The 24,302-nt window shown below is 37.7% G+C and overlaps 1 protein-coding gene across 3 annotated transcripts in view; it reads left to right on the top strand.

Moving 5' to 3' along the window:
• Positions 1–24,302, top strand: part of LOC149786820 (uncharacterized) — a 115,158-nt gene that overhangs the window by 63,839 nt on the left and 27,017 nt on the right. For all 3 annotated transcript variants that reach the window (XM_089977329.1, XM_089977330.1, XM_089977331.1), the window contains exon 4: positions 13,134–13,308. In XM_089977329.1, coding sequence (XP_089833455.1) covers positions 13,134–13,308 — 175 coding nt within the window. The remainder of the gene's footprint in view (positions 1–13,133; positions 13,309–24,302) is intronic.

The raw sequence follows: 24,302 nt of genomic DNA, 5'->3' as shown, positions 1-24,302 counted from the left end.
ACTTACTGGTGAAGTCCTAAGTCAAGGGATCCATAATATTTATAATAGTTTTTTTTTCTGCACTGATCCATTTTCGTCATTTTATCGTGCAAATACCCTATCAAAACCAGCATAAGTTATCGTTGAAAGTGCTAGCACGCATTTAAAAAAAAACGGTTGTGTATAATGTATCAACCCGAGTACATTCATGCACGAGTTCATATTCATGATAAGCAAATTCTTTACGAGGCAATAAAAACCGCATTTCAAATACAGACATTCCCAGAACAGTATTTCCCCGTTAAAATAGTTATTGACGTGTATGGTGACGAAGACTTCTTGTTAACTCCGTCACAATTAACAGAGCTACAGCAAAATCATATGATCATAGTTTGGTGTCAACGAGAACAGATTATGAACTATTCTCATTCCTGTATTGATGTTGAAACGCTTAAGCAAATCCTGAAAATCTGAAAGCGCCCTTCACTTGAGAAACTCTTTGAGTTTCCAAGGGCAAAAAAAATAATACACTTTTTTTTTTACCCGTGGAAATGTGCTTTACACTCCAAGCGGGGGGGGGGGGGGCGCTAGCGTTCTCAGGTTCTACTTTCACTTTGTGCTGTGAGTCACACGCTATGCTAGGTTTATACTTCCTTGTCGGCCTCGTAGTCAGAAACACTAGTATTTTTGTCAGAAATGCAAGGCATTTCCGTGTCTAGATTCTTTATATAACCTTTTAACCGTCTCACCCTGGTGCTAATTAATTTTCGAGTCTCATACTCTTGTGACAATCCAAGACGAATCTTCTCAACTGCACGGCACAGTGGAATAAATTCAGATACCTGATTTTCAGTTATCCCGGCAAGTGATCTGTAAACACGATCTTGCAAACCCTTAATGAACCTATAACGAGCAGGGAGATTGTTCTTCCCCAAGCGTGATAGCTCATTCAAGGATTCAAAATCTGACATAATTGTTTCAGTGTCTAGTAAAATATTAAAACCTCGCTGTTGTAATTCTTTAATTTCAACAAGTATGGTATTTATATTTTCGTGATTCATATTATTATATATTTTTATATTTTTAATAGAAACACTTTGCATGAGAAACGCTAGCTTTCCAAAACAAAACGAGACAGTCGGAAACATTTATCCCCTGCAAGGGCCTAGATCGTCAAATAACGTTCTAGAACCCCACGAGGACTGCTTCCGACATGACAATACAACATGTAACACGAAACACTTTATCCCCTGCAAGAGCCTCTAGATCGTCAAATAACGTTCTATAGGCTCAAGAGGACGTGTTTAGTGAATTGACAAGGACAAACATATAACACGTAACTTATCCTAAGGACGGACCCCTCTGACTGCCAAGTGACTCAGAGGCACATTTATTTACAAGACGAGACAGCCCTGGCTTCTAGGATCGAGTTCTCTAGCAGGCCCGGCAAACATTTATTTGACAACACAAACAACCTTTACCTCTGATTCGAGTATCACAGCAAGCAAAGGTACAATGAACATGTAATCTTATCCTAAGAGACGGTACAGAACAGACAACCTTTACCTCTGATTCGAGTATGACAGCAAGTAAAGGCACAATGAACATGTAATCTTATCCTAACTTATCCTAAGACCTTATCCTATGACGACACAAACATACACAGGTGGGTCATTTTCTACGGTCAGCAGCAGAGCAAAACCATCCATTGAATCGACCATTGGATGGTGCACAAAAGACACCCGCCATTGGCGGATTAAATTTATGGTTTTGCTTGCGCGTGCTGACTTTCGATCGACCCAAAGGTCTTAGGGAGCGATTTCGTATATAACCCAACTGTTACTTGCGAGTTGGAAATTCGCTCTAGCAGTGGGCGGGACTTGTTTAAAATATTTTAATTGTATGTTTTCTTAAGCGCGGTCATATAACAAGCACAGAAGAGCAAAACAGTCGGATATATTCAGTAAAACGAGGATATTGTTTGTAAAAAAATATATATTCTACGGTAAATAAATGATTACATGTTATGAACTCGATAAAATATTTTATCAAGGTGGCTTTCTTAGGGGGAGCAAATCCTCTGACCAGCAACGACAACTCTGCAAAGCGTTACACACTCTCGGAGGAGTTATCGTCGTTTGTGTCAACGATAAGAGTTATATAACAGAATGAAATCTTCTGTTTGAGCTTCTTTGAAAATGCTGTTTTGTAGATCCCATCTGCGACATGCTGTACAGAAGGTGGACAAATACCGAAATACCTACCGGCGGCGTTTATTGACTGGAATACAATTTCTTCACCTGTAATTGCGTTTATAGATTTAATAGCTCTTCTTGCAACTGTTTTACAACGCCCTGTGTTACCCAGTAGGCAGTTCTTGCTCTGAGTGACCACGCGAAGATTGTTTATAGAGTTATCAAGTATGTTACCGTTAATGTGATCAATGACAAAACCCTTAGGGATCACTCCAAAGAAACATTCGTAAATAAAACGATGACATAAATACCTCTTTCCGCACGTGGCAGTAAATCTTGAATAACCACCATTATCAACTCCACCAACTGGTCGTCTTCGCGTGCAGTGTCGTACTATGCCATCTCGGTTTGCCTCATAATTTGGAATAGTTGGATGTCGGACGAATTCTTGATTCATTATACTATAAGCAAATCATTTGTCTAATTCATAATTTGTCTGAAAACTTATTTATGTAATCACGCTCCGAGAGAGCGTTATCACAGTCTGGATTTTTTTTATCATAATACCGTTTTAGTTCTCGATAGCGTTTTCCCCCACACGCTGAACATAATTGCGTTTTTCCTCGTACTCCAATGCCGCATCTGATACACGGTATCGGTCCTAGACTCCCACCGCGGACCTGTTGAGCATGTTGTCCACAGTATTCGCCTCTGCAGGGTTTGCTACACGGCGCTGATGAATTTAGTTTGATCCACTTGCATTGGTTCATCATATAATATATTTGTCTATTTAAATATTTGTCTTAATTATAATAATGGGTTTTGAAAGACTATCCAGAATAAAACCCATATCAGGTTCTAGATTCGATCTTGACCGGTTAACCGCTGATCCACGACGAAGAGAGTTAGCAGAGGTAATTGGTGTTATCAAGAATGCCAAAGAAGAGTTTCGTCGTGATGGTGCCGCACACACGTGGTCTTCGTATAAAATTATCCTCGGAAACGCGAGCGTTTCTCGGGAAATGCAAAGCATTTCTCGTGACCGTATCATTGATGCTACCATGAACGATACAATCGCGCGTAACATAATTGGGTATCTCGACGATAGAAGATATTTCGTACAGATAAAATTTATTGTTGGAGTCGGCGAGGGAACGTGGATTATCAGAGACAAACTAGACCCTGTTCTTGATGCCAGAGGCGTTCGTGGAAAAACCGTTCTGTTAAGTAAAGACTCAAAACCGGGAGTACTTGTTGGGATTGATATACCATATTATGCCAGAGCGTATCCTGTGACCGCAGTTGTTTATGGAATTTATCCGATGAAGAAACCACGCGTTGATAAACTCAAACCGATGAAGGTGTCGCCGTTGACAGAGTCAAGGATGAATTGTGTAGCTGAGCGAGTAATGGAACATTTTAAAAATGCAATGCGAGGAAACGGCCTAACACCGCTAAGACAAACTAAAATAACAGCGTGGGCGACACGAGTAGCGGATAAAGGAGCGTCAATAAATGATGTTGCTGAGCTAGAGCGATTACTAAAATTTCCTATAACGGTTTCATCGTTAACCGGTGAGGTATTGTATGAGTGTAAATACAATTCCCGTGGAACACCAATAACTATTATCGATCATAACAGTCACGCCTGGACTGACTCGGTTAGGATATTCCCGCGAGACCGTGTTGTGAAGTATTATCCGGAATTGCAAAGCAATTCTGGGAGCATGTTTGATTTTATTTATCAGATAAGTAAAACCGATCCAGTGTCTGTGTGGTTATTCAGAAGTAGCGAAGATGGAGAATATGATCAGTTTGTGAGACCCAACGGGGAAATATACAGAACAATGGCGTTACAGCAGGAAATGAAAAAACTCGCAGAAAAATATCATGCTGGCAACACTGATACGTTACTGACACACTGTTTTACTGTCCCGGGTGTTGTCGCGCATGTAGCCCGGGAACGAAATTCATGGAGACCAACTCCGAAAAGTTTTCTTGCTGATATCCAGCAGAGCTGTGTCGAATACGGACACGGCGGTTTGTGGAATACTCAGTATGATCACCGCGGTATGATATCCGTGGACATGACGGCGTGTTATCCAGGAAGTTTCCTTGGGCGTGGAGAATGCAGCGAATATTTTAAACGATTTGGCCACGCTGGCAATACCATGACAAGAGTAGCTGTCAACGGTGTTTTACCCGATTTTGACTTGACCGGATTTGCTTGTGTGTCGTCGTTTAAATTCGCTAAGGATTTACATCCTGTGTGTTATGTTTGGTTTGGCAGACATTTCGTTGAGAAGCGATGGGCACCGATAGTGTTATTGCGATACATGCTTGACAGTCGAATACTGTTGTCGCTGACGGTCAGCGAAGCGATTATATGTTATTGTCGTCAAACCGAAGTTTGGTTGCCAACTCCAACGCCGGTTACGTTAGAAGAAGTCATCGAAGATTGGTCACGAGAATATCCAGAAACTTCTATCGACGCTATCATCAAGAAAGCTCCTGAAGTACTTAAAAGCAAACTCAGAAATGATGAAAGCACAGCAAAAGATCTAGGACGAAGAATAATAGGGAAATTCACTCAAGGTGGAGCGTATGATCATAAACAACATCACAGTCGATTAATCATGGACAAGACTGAATTGGATCTTATTGTCGCTGATGCAGCCACGAACAACATGTTCTGTAACCGCAAAGATGTGTTTCTGTCAAACGGGGAAAAACTAGGGACTGTTTTTAGTTATATTGACGGAGAATCATCTCAGTACATACATTTGAGATCTTCGATGCTGGCTTATGTATCCATAAATTTGTTGTCGATGATCAATAGATTCCCTGTTGCCGCAGTGAGAGTTGCAACGGATTCATTTTATATTGATAAAAAACACTCAGCGCTGTTGGATAATGTTATATCGGATGATCCATCGTGGGGCTCGTGGAGAATAAAGAATGAAATGTTACACGGATATTGTAAATCGGCTGATGTTGAAATCGAGGATGAGTATCGCAGCGCAGAAATATCTTCGATGGTTTCGTCGGGGGCAACTTCGTTGTTGCCGCCGGTGCACGATCCTGTTACAAGACACAAAACAGTTTATCTGAACGGTCCTGGTGGTTCTGGTAAAACAACTCGAGCGATTGAATTATTTAGAAACTCTGACATGATTGTGCTAACACCCACACACAGACTTGCCAGGGAGATGAGACAACGGGATGTTAACGCGTGCACGTATCACAGTTTTTTCAAATACAGCGGCGGCACGTGGACACCTGAACGAATGGGAACGAAATATATTCCCGAGAAAATCATCTGGGATGAGATAGACACTGTGCCGTTGGATACATTAAAACAGTTTCTGGATTGGCTGCTAAAGAAAAATACCGCAGTGGTGATGTGCGGCGATCATGGTCAACCACCCCCATTTACAGGTGAATCTCCACACGAGTGGCTGAAAACTTTTGTAGATTATTATGAGGAAATAACTAACGATGTTAGAGCACTCGATGAAACGCTGAAAGAGTTTAAGGCACTGATCAGGCTACAAACCAATAAAGTCCAGTGTGAGATAATGCGTGAAATAATTCCAGAGACTTCGCTGAGCGACTTTTGGGAAACGTGGAAACCAGGTGATTTAATTGTGGCAAGTAGAAAGATAGTCAGGGACACACTTCAGCAGCGGTTATTTCAGTTACATCAGAAGAAATTTCCCATGTTGCCAGTGCCGTTGTGTTATAGACCAGCTGATACGCGATTGCAGAATATTGATGTTGATATTCCAGGGCGCCTGACTGCGTCGGGTCCGGAGAAACAGAATTTAGTATTAAATGATATTGTCACAGTTGATGTTGATGCTGTTGAACAGGCACTGAAAATGAGCAAATCCCCGTGGACGCTAGGATACGCTATGACCATCCACAGTTCGCAGGGACTAACTATTTCAGATACAACAGTTTGGATTGTTGATGATCGCATCGAGTGGTCAAATTTAGTTTATTTAGCCGTGTCAAGAGTAAGAAGGATAGGTCAGTTACGAAGAATTGTATTAGATGATGTTGTCAACGACAGCTCAATCGCTGATGACACAATAAGAAAGAAATTAGCCGGTTACAAACAGAGCGACAAAAAAAATGGTAGAGAGTTTGATCCCAAACAAAGTTTGGATGTTGAATTTGTAATACAATTACAACAACAGCAGAATAATCACTGTGCGAGTTGTAATTGTTTATTGCTGTGGCAGTATTCGAAAAACGACCCAAGGCAATTCACCGTAGATAGAATAGATAGCAGTCGCGGTCATACACGTGAAAATGTGATGTTGACCTGTCTTGAGTGTAACCGACGCAGAGGTGTTGCTGCAGTTATTTAAATGATTGAATCACTTCAGTGCGGATCACTTTAGTGATCGGGGTGGTAATTGTGTATCCTCGGGAATCACCTGAAGTTGCTCGCGTTTAAATCCGCGTTGAGGAGCAGTCGAATCTAATCTGTAGATTGCGTTTCTCCCAGTTGATCTGGTTATGCTGGATATCTTATGTGTAGTAACACTCCATGTGGGATCGGTTGCTCTTTTTTTTCCTCCTTCTAGTTCGCCTGGTTCGTATAAATACCTAACGGTGACATTACCCAGCAGTGGGGACGCTAGCGTCCCTGGCTGCGTTGAAACATTTTGTTGCTGTTGTCCGCGTTCACTGACGCGGGGTATATATTTTTTTGTGATTGCATTTACAGGTCTCATGTTTGTTGTTCTGGTAATTTCATTATTCAGTGCGGCTATCACGTTTGGCAGTCTTGCAACCCATTCACGAGATCTCGTATCGTAAATGAATTCCCTCGCGTACTGGTATCCGAATAATCTCTCAGCGAGTGTTCTATTAAATCGCTCAACAATTGCCTGATCCCGATGAATTTCAGTATGTCCTCGTCGTATAACAACGTTATGCTGCTTTGTCAGTGATGACACCGCGCCCTGAAATTCCTTGCCAGGATCAACTTGTAATAATCGTGGCCAGTTTAGAGGTCCTCGCTGATAAATTCGTTTAAACGCAGAGGCAACTTCAGTGGCTGTTTTAGTCGCTAACGGTTCTGCTTCTTTGTATCTACTGGCAACATCAACTACTGTTAGCGCGTATTTGTATGTTTTTCTACGGACAGTATCATGAGGCAGGAATAGTATGTCAGCCTGATGAACTTCATTGGGGGTACTAACATCAAAATGTGCAAAGTTGATTTGTCGAGGTGGTGGTAAGTAGATTTGCCATATTGCTTGTTTTGATAGCCAATTTTTGGCAACCTCGCGTGTTACTGATGCCGCGTTGGCGAGTTTATTAATTGCTGAGTTACCTCTCCAGTATCCGATTGGGGAATAATAAATCGCTTCCATTGTTATTAATTATCCAGCGCCTAATGCTAATTTAGATTTCATCGCTGATCTTATTAACCAATTAGCGAGTGACTCCTTAAATGATTTATTTTTTATGGCGCTTAGTGCATGAATTAATTTCACATCCGCGATATGCCTGTCTTGTAGATCTTTACTTCGATAAGCAACATCATGTATGTGACACGCTGCGTCGATAGCGTTTATCGGATACTCTCCCGGTTTTGGTTTAGACTGTTCATCAAGTCTGATATCTAGTCGTGTCCCTGGACCGCAGTAATTGTATCCTGGGAGATGTTTTTCTCCGGGATACTTTGCCCAGGGAGTTCCGGGGAGCTTTCCAAGTTTGGCTGCAATGTCACCTCCGCTAAATTCTCGCTTTTTTTTTGAAATCTAAATTTTTTTGTGCCACATCGCGTACACTTACCAGAAAGTGCTTGTCTGTTATTTTTTGTTGTAATGGTTGTTAGATCATTCGTAGGGGTTCGTGCCTTACACTTCACACAATATAGATCCATAATTATTATTCTTTATATACAAATGGAAATTACAGATTTTTCTGCGACGCGAAGAAAGGAGCCAGTTAAGCATAATTCAGTGCTACCAAACTCTATCAGAATGATCATCATAGGACCGTCAGGATCGGGTAAAACGCAACTGCTGTTGAACATGATAATGAAGTGGATGAAGTGGGATAAGCTGTATTTGGTAGCACCATCTGTAGATGATCAGCGATGCTATAATGTTATAAAAGATTTTAATGAGAGTGCAAAAGCGCTGAGTGAAGACGGCGAGGAAGTAGTTGAATTTATCACTGATATCGAAGAAGCTCCCAGCGTTGAAGACCTTAACGGGGAAATAAATAACCTAGTAGTGTATGATGATGTGATGCTGGACAAGCAAAAAAATCCTGCAAGAATATTTTCCCGGGGTCGTCATAAAAACACCGATGTCATTTATATTACTCAACGTTACACACAAATACCAAAAGTAATCAGGGATAACTGTAATCTTCTTGCTGTGTTTAATGGAGTTGATGTTCATACGCTGAGAAATATTCATCAAACCTGGTGTAGCGGCGATATGGATATTAATAAGTTTAAGAATTTCTTTAGTCACGCTCAAAGAAACCAGCACGGATTTGTGACAATAAATTTACACGACCCGCGGACACGATACCGTATCGGACTTGATACATTGTATGGTTAACATAAAAATGTTTTTCCTTGGAAACTCATTTCGTAGAGCAGCAGGGGGGGGGGGCTGGACCGACCGACCGTGTCAATGACGACCCGCGGGGGAATAGTTTCAGATTTATTGAAGTAAACCAAGAACGTCAGCGCGCGGATGTTATTGCATTTCCCCGGTCGTCGAAGAGTCTCTCCGAGAGAAATTATTCGACGTTCAGGGATATTTTTTTTTTATTCTGTGGTCGTCATGGAAAGGTTTATCGTCGAAATAAGTAAACCGAAACTGTTTTTGTCTATTCAGTACTATTTTAGTTTCGGTCTGTTCACCCCCTCTGCTGCTCATACTGGTGCCATTAGATATAGTTCAGCTATTCATTGTTATGCATTCATATACCAGTACCAGTACTGTATTGATTTCCCACAGATATTGTGAAAATATAAATTTTTTACAAGGCTTTTCTCCCACTTACATTCCATTTATATGAGACCATTACTCAAAATAATTTTGTTGTCAGGTCAGATATTTGTGTCACGTATTTATATAAAATGTAGTTCTACAATGAAGAAGGCAAGAAGGAAAGTAGTATCATTAAGAAAGACCATTTAAAAGTCACACAGGTCATGTAGGCATTCAACACAGACTATTTCAGTAATGGGTGTCATTTTTTAGAATTTTATTCTACATGCCTTTAAGTGGCAAATATTGACTTCATTTGGGTTCTTATGCATCCACATTCCATTGGAAGGTCATTATTTTGACGCCCCAAGAAGTGCATACGTAGACATTTTTGGACGAAATTAACCTAAAAGGGTGACCCAGTACAATCCCGATTGAATGTCATGCGTTGTGATGTCACAATGAAAGCTGTTCATGTTGATAAACAAATTCTTACTACCCTATATTGTGTCAATTCCACTTAAGTGTCCTTATCTTGACCCATGTTTAGCACATGGCCACCATTGTGAAAGACCATAGCGAGCGATACTTTTTGTCTGGAAGTTTCTTGATAACAGTTAAGGTGCAAAGTATTCAATAATCAAGACTGAATAGACTTTGGTTAAAGAAAATTGAGTGTTAAAATTTTAAAGAACAGTTTATATAAAATTTAAAATCAGTAAATGTGCATACATGACTCATATGACTATACTCACATTGCAGAATACCGTATATATTCATTGATAAGTCAAATCCAACTGCAAACAACCTCAACCCTCATCTGCCATCACATGATGTTGTTTGTTCTACTGATTCCTCCTAACAAACTGCATAAACCCAGATCTGCCTGAGTATTATATGATGGCAGATCTGCATTCTGCATCTTGCAGTTGAACTTGACTTATAAATGAGCATATACAGTAATTGCATATTATATCTTGGTTTCAATGCAGAATTATATTTAATTTTAATGACATTGCAGCATCAGTTTACTTGCCAGCAAATGGTAGGCAATATGTACTGTAGAGAGTGGTTGGTAAGAGGGAAAAAATATCTTTTTAGGAACATAATGGAAGGCAGAACCACAGACTGGTTGAAAAATGGAGGTATCTGTGACAAGAAAATTGTGATATTAATGTTCAAAGAAAGATTTTATTGAAATATTTTCACAGATAAATCTTTTGCATGTGTAAATATACTGTAGTCATTCAGGTCATCAGAATAGGTAATGGATGTAAAGAAAAAAAATAAGGAAATATTTTTGCCTGTTGTGTCATGTACTTAATAATTAATTAATAATAATAAATATATAAAATGGGTTTAAAATTGATCTCTACCATTTTCAAAGCAAAACCAAACATAACTCCTGGAAATCAAAAGAAAATCAGCATATCCTTTTCCAAGTGTGGTAAAGTACATCACAAAAGGTTGGTGATGACATGGAGAAAATTGTACCAAAGGCATAATTTGAGGTAAATATCTTTGAATTTCTCTCCCAGAATCAATTAATTTTTTTAAAAAATGGATAACATCTACGTGTGCAGTAATTGTACTGAATGTATCTGGTTTTAATATCTAAAAGTGCATCCTAATTATCTGAGGCAGTGGTGGATGCATAAATATTGTTTGAAAGCGGCATAAACAAATGTGAGCGGGGTCTTAGGGATGAACCTCTTGTGAGGCCAAAGGAGCAAAGCCACACTGGAAAGTCCCACATTTTAAGCATTTCAAGACAATAATTATAGCTGTGAAATAAAACTTATATTTGGAAACATTTCAATTGTTTTGCACTCATTTATAGTAGGGTTGGGCAGGGCTCCATCCCTCCTCCTCCACCTATACCTGCCCTCACCCCCACTCCTGGATCCACCCATGAAAGTCTGGAATGTAGTGATTTGTGATTAGACTTTGTAATTTATGACAGGGCTCATCATGCACTCTACTTAAATTTGAGAAATGACAGCACTTTTGTGGGAAATGAAAATATTAGAGCATGCAACACTTACTACACATTCAGTGTGCTATCTAGATTTTGGATTGGATTTGTTACAGGAGGGAAATTCAAAACTATATACCTTGAATCTAACCAATATGGTGGACTTTAATTAGTGTTATTATACACACCTGATGACATATTTTAATACCCAGTTTTCTCAGTTATTAGTCTATCCCATGTCTCCTTGACAACCCCGCTCCCTCTCCTGAAACTCTTCCTCAACAAATAGGACAAAATTGAGGACTATTCTGCTGGCTGAGAACAATTAAGAATAAAACCAGCAAGAAAAACAAGACATGCAAATGACATTGTAATACACTTACTTTAATCAGTTATTAGTCTATCCCATGTCTCCATGACAACCCCACTCCCTGTACTGAAACTCGTCCTCAACAAATGAGACAGTATCTAGGACTTTTGGTGGCTAAGAACAGTAGAGAATAAAACAAGCAAGAAAAAGAAAAAAAAACAAGACACGGAAAGGACATTGTAATACACCTACTTAGTATATTTTTGATTCCATGTTCATTCCCCATTTCAAATATAATTACAAATTACTGACAGTGTTTTTACACATCAAAGGTTGGTTATTAGCTCTACTAGTCTTATGTCATTATGGGATAGTCTGTTGTTTTTCATCTGTCATCTCCTCTTTGTCAGTTAGAACAAGTTTCTCTGTAGCTGCTCCTCCTAAACTACATGGAGGGGTCTCTGAGTGGCCGAGTGGTCTAAAGCGCTCACCGTTCCAGATCACTGCCATCTCACCTCAGTCTGTGTGGGTTCGAGTCTCAGGCTCGGCTAACATGGGTATGTGGGAAAGCCTGCCAATAGCTTCTCGTGGGCCGGTGGTTCTTCCCGGAGTTTTCCAGGGTTCTTCCTCCACCAGTTATACTGGCCGTCATGTATAGCCTATCTTGTGCTGAAAAATGGCGTTTAACCCTACAACAACAACAACAACAACAACTACATGGAGGATTGCCATGAAACTTTACACATCCCACAGTGTCATTTTGTTTGTGTTAAATGAAATCAGTGCTGGTTGTGCATTATATACGGCTACCACAGCAGCAATATCTTGTTGCCAGTCGTTTTTAATGGATGGACATATCAGCCTTGGGTTTTCACCAGAATTCTTATTATGATGTCAGTTTCATCCTAAAAGGAAATTATTCCAATCTGGTATCCAATATGGCTGCCATAGTGGCCCTCTTTTTGTTATCTCTACTCCTCATGAACGGATGGTCATATCAACCTGGGGTATTCACTGAGAGACTTCATATGATGTCTAGTTGGTCATAAATGAAAACGGTGTTGATCTGACTTCCAATATTGCCATCACAGTGGCCATTTTGAGAATCTTACAACATCTTCTAGATAGTTGGTCACATTGACATTGTGCTTTCACCAGATGACTTCATATGATGTCTTTTTGTTCCTAAATGGAAATGGTATCAGTCTGTCAGTCGATATGGTTACCATGGCAGCCATCTTCAAATATTGTCATCATTACTTCTTCAAACTGAATAGTTGTATGAGATAGTGTTTATACCAAAAGACTTTTCATGATGTCTTGTTGGTCCTAAATGAAAATGGTACCAGTCTCACATCCAATATGACCAGTACAGCAGCTAGTTCGAAAGTGTTATCAGTGAACGGTTTTGATGCTCATCATTTAAAGGAAGTAATTGTATAATCTTGAATTCACAGAGATTCATTTTAGCAAGTAGAGAGCCCTTAGTTTCATTGGTTCTCTAGTTCCCACCAACTCAAGGACTGTGCTAAGTTAACAACAGAACCCTCATAGTTTTGAGAACTAGTATTGATGACGTCAAATAAGCATAACATATTAGGCATGAAGACTGCTTAATATTATTTTTTATTACAGGTCTGGCAATGGATGTAAAATGAATAAAGTATGAAATTAACAAGAATCTTTTAATTCTGTTGTAGGTCCACATAAAAGATCTCCTAACACAGACATGCCACATGGATGCTGATGAATATTCAGAGGTGATTGTGTATGACCAGTGCACCGAAAACCCAAGTCTTCTCACTGAGGATAATTTTCTAATTGTGCTATTAAGGAAGCTTGAAACTGCCTTCCAGAAAGTCTCCTTGTTGCGAGGCAAGAAAATTTTACTATTTGATTATGTAGATGTTTTTTTTTTGTTCTTTACGTCTATCAAACTAATATTTTAATACTTCTTCACACTTTACAAGACATGAAGGTAAAGGTATTTATCTTGAACAGTTGAGGCCTCATTTGAAGGCATGTGCTGCCAACAGCAGTGCTCAGTATTTGAAGGCATGCCCTGCCAACAGCAGTGCTCGGTATTTGAAGGCATGTGCTGCCAACAGCAGTGCTCAGTATGATGTAATATTTCATATCAGCGAAGTGTGGCAAGATGCTAGTTTGCTGTAGCACTGTGTTAGTAGCTTGAACAGAGTGCAGTTGGTGTACACCAGCCACAGTTGGGTTTTTTTCATGTTTGAATCCAAAGATAAAAAATGACTTGAAAAGTTGTATACTTCAAAAGATAAATTACTGTTTTTAGTGTTGCAACATCTAGTTCACCCAGCCTTAAGGCCGAATGAATTTATGTTATAGTCCTTTGTTTTGTGTTGTCTGTTTACAATGTCTTCTCAAATACCACTGGACCAATTTGCACATGATTTTACTTGGAGGATTCTTGCATCAAGACCTTACATATTTGCCAAAGGGATGATGATCTATCTTCCAGTATGGGCAGCATTATTAAAAATAGAAATAACTTTAAAAAACATCTTTTTAAAAACTACATGTACTCAGTGAAAGTTGACCAAGTTGGACAGAAAGCATTCTAGGATGTGGTCCTATTACATGTATGTTTATTCAGGTGATGTCAGTTTGTCATTAAATACGGCTGTGATTACTAAAGGTAGAAAAAAAATGATGATGACTCCTCATAAATTACTTAAAAGAATTTGACCAGATGTTTACAGATAGCATTTTGGCATCAAGGACTTTTTAAAGTTTTTAGAAATGATTGATTCTTCCATCAAGTATGACCTTTGTTCCAAAAAAAAAAAGAAAACTTTACTTTTCAAAACCACATAGCAAAATATGAAACTTTCATTCTAACAATCCCAGATTAAAGTCTATCAACTTTCTTCAAATTATGACAATCCATGTCACATATGGCCTTTGTTACCAATATCGACAAGCTTTAAATGATCAAGTCTGACAAAAGCATCTTGGCACACAGGGCTTTCAGTTTTTTACAAAGGTGCTGATCTAATATTAGATATGGCCATCATCAAACAACTTTCAAAGATTGCTTAACAGAATATGACCAGATTTAGCAGAAAGCATCCCGGCACAGATGAGTTTCAAAATTTATTCAGATGAATTCTATTCACCTTCAGATAATGGCCAAACATTATTTTAACCTTTCAACAACTTTCTCAAAAAATATCACTCAACAGAATTTTACCAAATTTTGGCATTGATGTCATTCAGATTTATACAGAAGATGTTGATTTGTCATCAGGATATTGTTGATGCTACTAAAGGTATGAAATCATTAAAATGATGACTTTGCAAAATTGATGTGATAAAATTTGACCATATTGGACAGAAAGTACCCTGCCATGAGAGGCCTTAAAGTTTGTAGAAATTATGTCAATATGCCATCAAATATGAATGCTATTGCTGAAGAAAGTAAATTGTTTAATAACTTCTAAAGAATTACTTACAGAATTTGATAGAAACTGCTTTGATATAGAGGCCAATTGGACAGTTGATGATATTGTGCTATCAAAATTGATAGTGGAGTATTAGATACAGAAACTGGAGAAACTTTGAAACAGTTGTTCTTATAAAATATGCAATCAATAACAGTGGAAAAAAATTTAAACAAAGCACCAATCTGATACAGATTTCTCTTGAACTTGGTTATTAGATATGTCAGATAGGTGATCGATCCTGGGCCCACTGACTGAGACCAGTTGTTTATGCACATACTTCTGACACTAGTATTCTTAGTTTTTTTCAAGTTGTATTTTGTCTATTGAAATTGATGTCTCATTTTATTAATTATATTTGTGACATGGTGTCAGCTTAGTAATGCAACAGTTGGCTTTAAATATCCACACCAGCTGAATAGATGGCCTCATTACCAACAAAATATGAGTTTAACAAGCAGAATGAGAGCTCAGAAAGTAAACTTTGGAAAACTGCATTAATTTAATTTCCCTGTTCCACCCAAGCTGGAATTTTCATTCAATAAAAGCTTTAATGTTTGTGTGTCACATACACATAGACAAGCAGGCAAAAAAAAAAAAAGAAAATGAGGTCATCGTTTACTGCATTATTCTGCAAACATGTTTGATTTATGCTTCTAAAATATAATAGTGTGGCCTTCATTCTCTTTCTGTTGAAGCTGCTGTACGTCATTTGTAAAGTTTCTGAGTCAGAGATTTCTACTTGAGCTTCAGTGATTCACTGTTACTGCAAGGGTCCATTTATAAAGAGTGTACATTTATCAACATGAATACAAAATGTCTAATCCTATGTTCACTTGAAGCTTGCCATCAATTCTGCAAGAAAGTGTTTGCTTTTGAACTGGGGTGTGTGTGTATGTGTGTGTGTGTGTGCATGTGTGTGATGTCTCTTAATTCAAAAATGAAATAGATATTTATCATATGCACCATTCCTAGCTTATATAACATCATTGTTTGTTGTTATATTCATTTATTGTTTTAAAAAAACGTACTGCTCATGTTGTCATTACCTTTAGCACAAATCACCACCTGCTATAGTGGCTAGGATAATGAACTCAGTTTGAATTGAGTTGTTGGAATTGCTTCCCTTTACCATTCTTTTCATATTGTATTAGCTTCAAGTAAATCGGAAGCATGTTGTGCAGTACAGGTTATTGTACTTAATCCTGCAGTGCTGCAGACAATGGCATGGGTGGCACAACAATGAAGAACATATTTTAAAGCCAATTTGAAATTTCAACTAAATGTATTTTTATATACATATTGCCAGCTTGGTGGAAATTTCAGATTAACTATTGGATGTTTTTGGGCATTGTGGGATCAAGTATGATAACTTTATTTGTAATGCATCATAGAAAGTATAAAGAATGGTAAGGGGAACAATAACCTGGGTACAGTCATTGATATATGTTTGTTTTGCCGGTGTATTCTTTTATTTTTATTCCCTGCCGATAATCTGTTAACTATAGATAGTCATTATATAATTGCACCTATTGAGCTTGTGGCAATGTCGACACCTGGGGATATGTGAAGTGTTTCTGTGAGAATCAGTTTTATTGATAGCCAGTTAACACATGACCTTTACCTGGTCTAAAAGCAACACAAGGATGCTGCAGCCTGCACCATTTCATGCCATCAGATTACACAGCAAAATTACATGTGCATAATTTTACACTTTTGTTGTGTTTAAACTGAATGATGTGTATGCAGGACAAACAGTTTCAATAGACAGTTTAATTTTCACAATAAGGGAAACATATATAGCAATCAATTCAAAATGCCTGAAGAGGAGACCATGTATATTTTGATAAGTAAGGACATGTCAATCAAAGCTTTAGAATGTGAAATTAGCCCATTTAATCTGAAGGGGAGTAAATGGTGCATCGCTTAATTTTCACATGTGCCCAGGCCATCAATCTAAAACATTAGGAAGAAATAAAATTGACTGGACTGTAACCCAGGTTAGGGAACAAGTGTTTAATTCAGCTGAGTTTACTATCCTATCCCAAAAATCCTATGCAAATCCCTGTGCATGTAGAGGCAGCAACTGAATATTCATGATGCCAGTGCTAATTGGACCACTGTGTGGCCATTTCTGTCAGGCTGGGGACAAAAGTTGAAAGTGGTTATAGGAATACGCATAAATTTGATAGGTTGTTGTTTTTTCACCTCCAGCAGAGTGCACATGGACTTAACGTTGCTAAAGAAAAGGCTTCCAGAGTTTTGATTGTGACTTGGTCTTCTCCTTTCACCAGCCTATTGTGCCATATGGACAACATTAGTTTTAAATACAGTTCTCACTTGGAGCAATTACATTTTTTGTTTCTTTCTCAACCTAATTTGAAAATGCGGAGAGTGTTCTGATTGTGCATGTGCTTAAGAGTCATTTGTAAGGAGCTTAGTGGTTATGTGCCAGACTCATGACCAGAAGGGTGTGGGTTTAAATCCTGCCCAGGCCAGACTGGTTCAGCTGCTTCATTATGCAAAGTGTACCTGGAAAAGGCACTTTACACCAATAGCCTTGTCATGATATAACCTTTAATGTGTTTATTTGCCATTAAATATGCAAAATAAACAGGCATTTTGTTGTTGTTGTTGGTGGTGGTGGTGGTGATGAAATTTATGCAAAATCTGCATCATGCACATTGAACCTGGAAAAGGTACTTTACTCAAATTGCCTTGGTGTGATATAACCTTTATTGTGTTTATGTACCATTAAACATGCCAAAACCCCAGGCATTTTGTTGATGGTGGGTATGATGAAATTAATGCAAAATCTGAATGCTTGTAACCTGATGAAAAGGACCCCAAGTGACAGAGTGGTCTAAAGCACTCACCATTACGGATTACTGCCATCTCACCTCTCTGCATGGGTTTGAGTCTCGGATTCGATGAATGTGGTTATGTGAGAAAGCTTGCCAGTATCTTATTGTGGGTTGGTGGTTCTTTCTAGGGTTTTCCTGGGTTCTTCCTCCACCATTTATACTGGCTGCCATGTATTATAGCCTATCTTATGCTGAAAAATGGCGTTAAACCCTGCAACAACAACAACCTGATGAAAAAGCAGCTTTCAAAAATATATATAAGCAAAATTAATGGTAATTGCTGCAATTCCACACAATATTTCAATGGCCGAACATTATGTTTGAGAGTCCAAAGTTCTTCCTGTGGGATTAAAGAGAAACTCAGAACAGTAAAATGTATGCAGGTGGTAGGATTGTTTTGAACCCTGCAAATATTTAAAATGACCATGTGCTTTTATTTGCCAGCTGAGAGTAAATATGACTTTCTACTGGTAGAACGTGCATGCTGTTAGTTTACAATGTTGGTCAGAGTAGCAAAATGTTGGCCATTTAATATTCAGCTAGTTGTTTTTTTTTAATGACCTCTCTTTAAAGGAGGTAAATATGGTAGGTGTGATGCCCTATGACACATGGTCTAGGTATGTGTTCTCAGTTTTCCCTTTCTTTTAAGCTACACATACATACAACAGTTATAGGCAACAACCACCACTTAGTCAGATTTTGTGGGCTTGACCAAATTAATTGACAATGGACCTGAAATAGAAAGTAAGGTAAGACTTGTTTTTCATTGAATTGGAAAAGTTTTTTTATCATTTGTTATGATTTAAGAAAAAGTGCATTTGTAGTTATTATTGTAAGAAACAAAATAAGAAATTACTGTGAAATTTGTTTTCTTTCTTGACAGTGATGAACCGACTGGTTAAATTACTGGACAAAAAAAATTTACTTTTCAGGGGCAGAAAGTACATGTGTGTATTTATTAGAGGTGGAAATGTATTTTCCCCTGTTAAATTAAGTCTGAAACACACACACACACACACACACACACATACACACACAGTATATTACTGGGAGCCTTGGTAGCACAGCTGTTTGGCTTATTATCCAAGAATCTCAGGTTTGATACCTCCCCATGCCAGGTCATGTGAACAGCTTCAAAGTGTCATTGGTCATTGGGAAGACAATCTGCTCCAGTGCTCTATGCAAGTTCTATCCAGTTTTATATTTAGAGTGCCATCAAAACTACAACACCCCACCTCCTAAATAACTGAACCAGAATATTGATGCACTGTGTATTTGGTCTCACAATGAGCCAGAAGATTTTGTTATTCCATATTAATGACAGGATTATTTTCCCCATTAACTTTGTTGGGACAAAAAATACATTTTGAAATAACACAAGTGCCCCTGTCCTAGAAAAAGTATTCTGTTCTTAAATGGTGATACAACTTTGAAGAAAAATATATTTTCTTCAAATTGCAAATTTAGCAATGATAAAAATATTTTCAAACATAGAATAAAAAATCTGTATATTTTTGTGTCATTTGATAGTTTATAAAAAAAAATCATTTGGGAACTTTTTATGATTATATCGACTTGGTGTCATCCAGATTCACTTTAATAAATGTAATTAGTATTTGGTTGTTGTTGTAGGGTTTAATGCCATTTTGCAGCACACGATAGGCTATACATGGTGACCAGTATTAATGGTGGAGGAAGAACCCAGAAAAACCCTGGAAAGAACCACCGACCCACGAGAAGCTACTGTCAAACTTTCTCACATACCTACATTAGCCGAATCCGAGACTCGAACCCATGCAGACAGAGGTGAGATGGCAGTGATCCGTAATGGACAGCGCTTTAGACCACTCAGCCACTCGGGGCCCCCGTAATTAGTATTTGGATTTGCAATCCTATGGTTTGTTTGGTCCTAAATGGTACTGCTTAGACCTCCAATATTGCCACCACAGCATATATGTTGAAAATCTTCTTGTTGCTTATCTTCGCTAGCTAAGTTTCCGTTAAGTTAACCTATCTACACCTTAGCCGATCGATCAGATATTTCAGTACTTTGTACTAGCGACATATGCTGGATTTCATGAGTTGCCTCCCTTAGCATGCCAACTAACCAGTAGCATGTATCAGTGGTGCATTGCACATCAGCCAAATTTTCACCAGAATATGATTTCTAGTTACTAATGAAGATGATACCTACCAGATAGTCCAGTTTAACTGTCACATGTTTAGATGATACCTACCAAATAGTCCAGTTTAACTGTCACATGTCTAGTTGGTACTAAATGAAAATAGTGCAGATCTGACATCTAGTATGTCTGCCATGGTGGAGATCTTGAAAATCTTGTTATCACAACTCCTCCTGAAAGGAAAGTCAGATCAGCATGAGCTTTTTACTTGAAGACTTCTTATGATGTCTTGTTGGACCTAAATGAAAATGGTTCATTTTGGATATCCAGTATAACTGCCACAATGGTCATCTTGAAAATCTTGTTCTGGCTACTACTTCTGATTGGATGGTCATATCAGCATGTGGTTTTCACTAAAAGACTTCATATGGTGTCTAGTTGTTTGTAAATTAAAATGGCGCTGATCTGACATTCATTATGACCACCATTGGCAGCCATTTTGAAATGTTGTCAATACTCTTACTGAATGGAATGGGATTTTCACCAGAAGACTTCTTATGATATTTTACTGGTCCAAAATGAAATGATGCTCTCAAAACATTAAATATTACCACCACTGTGGCATTCTTGAAAATCTTGTTTTTGCTACAATGCCTGAATGGATAGCCATACATGTGTTAGTATGGAATTTTCACTAAAAGATTTTGTTATGTCTGTAATGGTTCTAAATGAAAATTGTGCAGATTTAACATCCATTATGGCCACCACAGCAGCCATCTTGAAAATATTGTTATTGCTACTTGCCCTGAATAGAAAGTCATACCAGCATGGAGTTTTCATCAGAAGACTTCTTATGGTGTCAGTTTGGTCTTTGAAAAATCGTGCCTATCTGACATCCAGTATGGCCACCATAGCAGCCAGCTTGACAATTTTATCATTGCTCCTCTTCCATAGAAAGTTATATCAGAGCTGAGTTTTCACCAGAAGACGTATTATGATTTCTAGTTGGCACTAAACAAAAACGAGGTCAATCTGATGTCCAGTATGACTATGATGATGGCAGACATCTTGAAAATGTTATTCCTGCTCAACCAAAATGTGAAGTAATATAAGTATGTGTTTTTTCCCAGAAGACTAATTGTGATGTTCCTGAATGAAAATGGGGCCAATCTGACCTCAAATATGACTGCCACAATGAGCATCTAGAACACCTTCTCACTAAATTTCCTGAATCAATGGTCATAGCAGCATGGGGCTTTTCACAAAAAGTCTTCCAATGGTGAATGATTTGTCCTAAATGAAAATGGTGACACTCTGACATCCAGTATGGTTCTTATTACTAAAGAATATGAAAATGGTTTCAATACTTAAAATATTTGAATGAAATGGTAACATTTACAATTACAACAAGAATGAAGCAACTTGAGAGATGATAAAGATACTGATAGTTATTACAGTCAAGTTTACTGCTTTCCATTTTAACACTGATTGATCTATTGGCATGCAATTGAAGGTCAGCTGTGGTGAAATATTTGAGATTTAGAGAAAACTCTTTTATATTTTATGCTGATTATTTTTGTTTCTGATTATGTTAAAATTGCTCAGTGATTTTTTTTGATTCTCAAGCTAGGCCTCATGTTATCATGTGATAGAAATGTCTTCAGGCAATCTGCATGATAAATGATATGGAATTCTAATTGTACCTTTTGCATGCTAAATTGCACCATTGATCCTATTGAGCTGAAAATTTCACCGATTCCAAGAAAAATTACAAAATAATAAGTTTATTGAAAACATTATTTTTCAGTAAATTAAGCTTCCATTCTTACCTTAAACTTAACAAGTTTAGTATAGATAACTTAATTGCCAATTTGTCCAGACTGGTTGATATTACTAGGGAAATCATTTATGTGCACATGTATACCTACACATTTCACTATGTATTCAGGAGATTCCTTGATGTAATGGACACCTGACTAAAAAGTACAAAAATGAATCTTCTGATGACTGTACACTTAAATCAGAACCCCATTGTTCCTGTCAAAGTAACAGACATTTTTAAAACTTAAATCAGTAATATTTAGTTCAATTTATTTGAATTTTTTCTTATTCCTTTTCCAACATTTAAATCCACTTAGCTTTTAATGTGATGACTTTAGTATCTGAAGTATTTTTTATTCTTCCTTAATTTGTCACTAATGTCAGAACACTTGATATTGCTCTGAGTCATGAAGCTTTAAGTTAAAATGTCCAAGTAAAAAACGCCTTGTAGCTAATTCCAGTCTTCGGGGAGGGCTTCTGCTTTTCACAAAGGTCATCAGATTGCATGACATACATGTAAAATGTTTCATCAATGCTTTCTTGTAATTAAATGGAAGAAATGTCACAGGGGTAAAGGCTGTTTTCACTTTTATTTTTTACTTTTGTATAGACACAGAAGTGAGATTTCATCATTGAAAGATAAATTCTGAGTGTTATGTGGGGGTAATAGAGAAGCCTAATTGATGCATTTGGTTGGATACAGTATTCAAACTCAACTTACATTCACTTACACTAAAAACTACTTACTTGGTCGGCATAGCTAATATATCGGTATATCACAATTGATGAACTAATGGTGAAAAACAGATGTACATCTTGATCTTGAAAAAAAAAATTATGTATAAATAAAATTGACTGAAGAATCTACCATACATACAAGTCAGATCCAACTGCATAGGTCCCAATCTGCCTTTGCATGATTCATTGGAAGATCTGGGTCTTTGCAGCTTAGGTAAGTTAGGGGTGGTTTAGCAAATGGCAATTTATGGCAAACAGACAATGCTTGATATAATCGTAATATCAATAGAGAGCATAGAGGGCAACTGTGAGGTGTGCCAATCACTTAAATGCAATTGCCAATTTCAGAATGTACCCATGACTGATGCCAGATTTGTAAAAGGATGCGTTTATCTTTCCTTCAGAAGATTTAGGAGGACAGAAATGATAGGACTAAAAGCAGAATCTTACCCTTCTTGGTTTAATTGTTCAACATCAGAAAGAGAAATTAGATTCCTTTAAAAGACTGGCAATCAGTTCTATTTATTATTTGAAAGAATTTATCTAGCCAGCATTGACTCCATGAATATAGATCAACAGAAAGTCATTGTATATTTAGTTGTATTGCACAATAAATTGCTTGTTCACAGCAAGTCAGCATTAACTGTGGAAATTATCTAGGATAGGAGGTATTCACTGAATGCAACTGCATGTTTAGAAAGATAAGAATCTTTGTTAATTTTATAGGTAGTAATAATTGCTTTGTACTGAGAAATTATTATTCCATCATTTATCTGATTTCTTACTTTTTAGAACTACCATTGAATGTGGCAAGTGGGTGTATTCATCTCTCTATCAAATAATTTAATGAAGTATGATGACTATAGACAATTTATGGTGCAACCTTGAATAGTTTCAAAGATATTAGTAGTAAAATCAAGGAAAGGAAAACTGATTTGGCTTGATGTGGTTGAGTGCTTAGATCATAGTTTTCACTGGGAGGTGAACAAAAGAGACCTGGGAAGATAAATAAAGAATATAATTTTCTCCCCAGTTTTTCCCTTATGTCATATGAACATCAGCATCCTAGCAGTGTAGCTACTTTCAAGCAAATTACAGCATGTGTGCTTATTTATTATAAAACCATTCCAAGGTATGCATTTGATCTTGTGTTTAATATGTACGTCCAATCCCTATATGACTGTTGCATACTCAGAGTCGAACCCTTGAGGTATTTTTGCCAGACTGCAGACTCAGTATTCCTAAAAGCACTGAATTGAACATTCAGAAATTCTAGTTTTATTTTGGTTTCTATTCAGATTGTAATGCCTAAATATTTGGAGAGTATAAGAGTGGTGTGTATAATAAATATAAAACTACATTCATGTTTTGTTACAGGTTAGAGGAAAGAACTTGTCAGATATGGCATTTGAATATCGGAATACGTCTCAGCCTGATGCATTGCATCCCTGCGCTACTCATTCTTTATACTGACACTGAACATAAAACACACATGCTCACACACACACACATACACATGAACACACATACACACACTTGCATGTGCACACACACACACACACACATTTTCACTGCTTGGTGATGGTGTCTGTGTTAATTTTTATTCTTTTAAGGTTTCTGTATAATTTTGGCATGAATGATTGCAGAAAATACAGAGCATGTATAGAACAAAATTTAGATAGGGAGAGACATGTTGTAGTATCAATCAGGGTATCTTCTTTTGGTAACAGAGATCAATCTCATATGGGAGAAATGACCTGGAACCACGTGAGAATCTTGTTGAACAGGACTATTAAACTGTATGAGTTTATCTTTCAACGAGAACTTAAAAATCTTAAATTTAAAATGAT

The sequence above is a fragment of the Sinohyriopsis cumingii genome, chromosome 12 (assembly GCF_028554795.1).
Source record: "Sinohyriopsis cumingii isolate HCF-2022 chromosome 12, ASM2855479v2, whole genome shotgun sequence".
NCBI classification, from domain to species: Eukaryota; Metazoa; Mollusca; class Bivalvia; order Unionida; family Unionidae; genus Sinohyriopsis; species Sinohyriopsis cumingii.
This window is presented reverse-complemented; position numbering and strand designations above follow the sequence as displayed.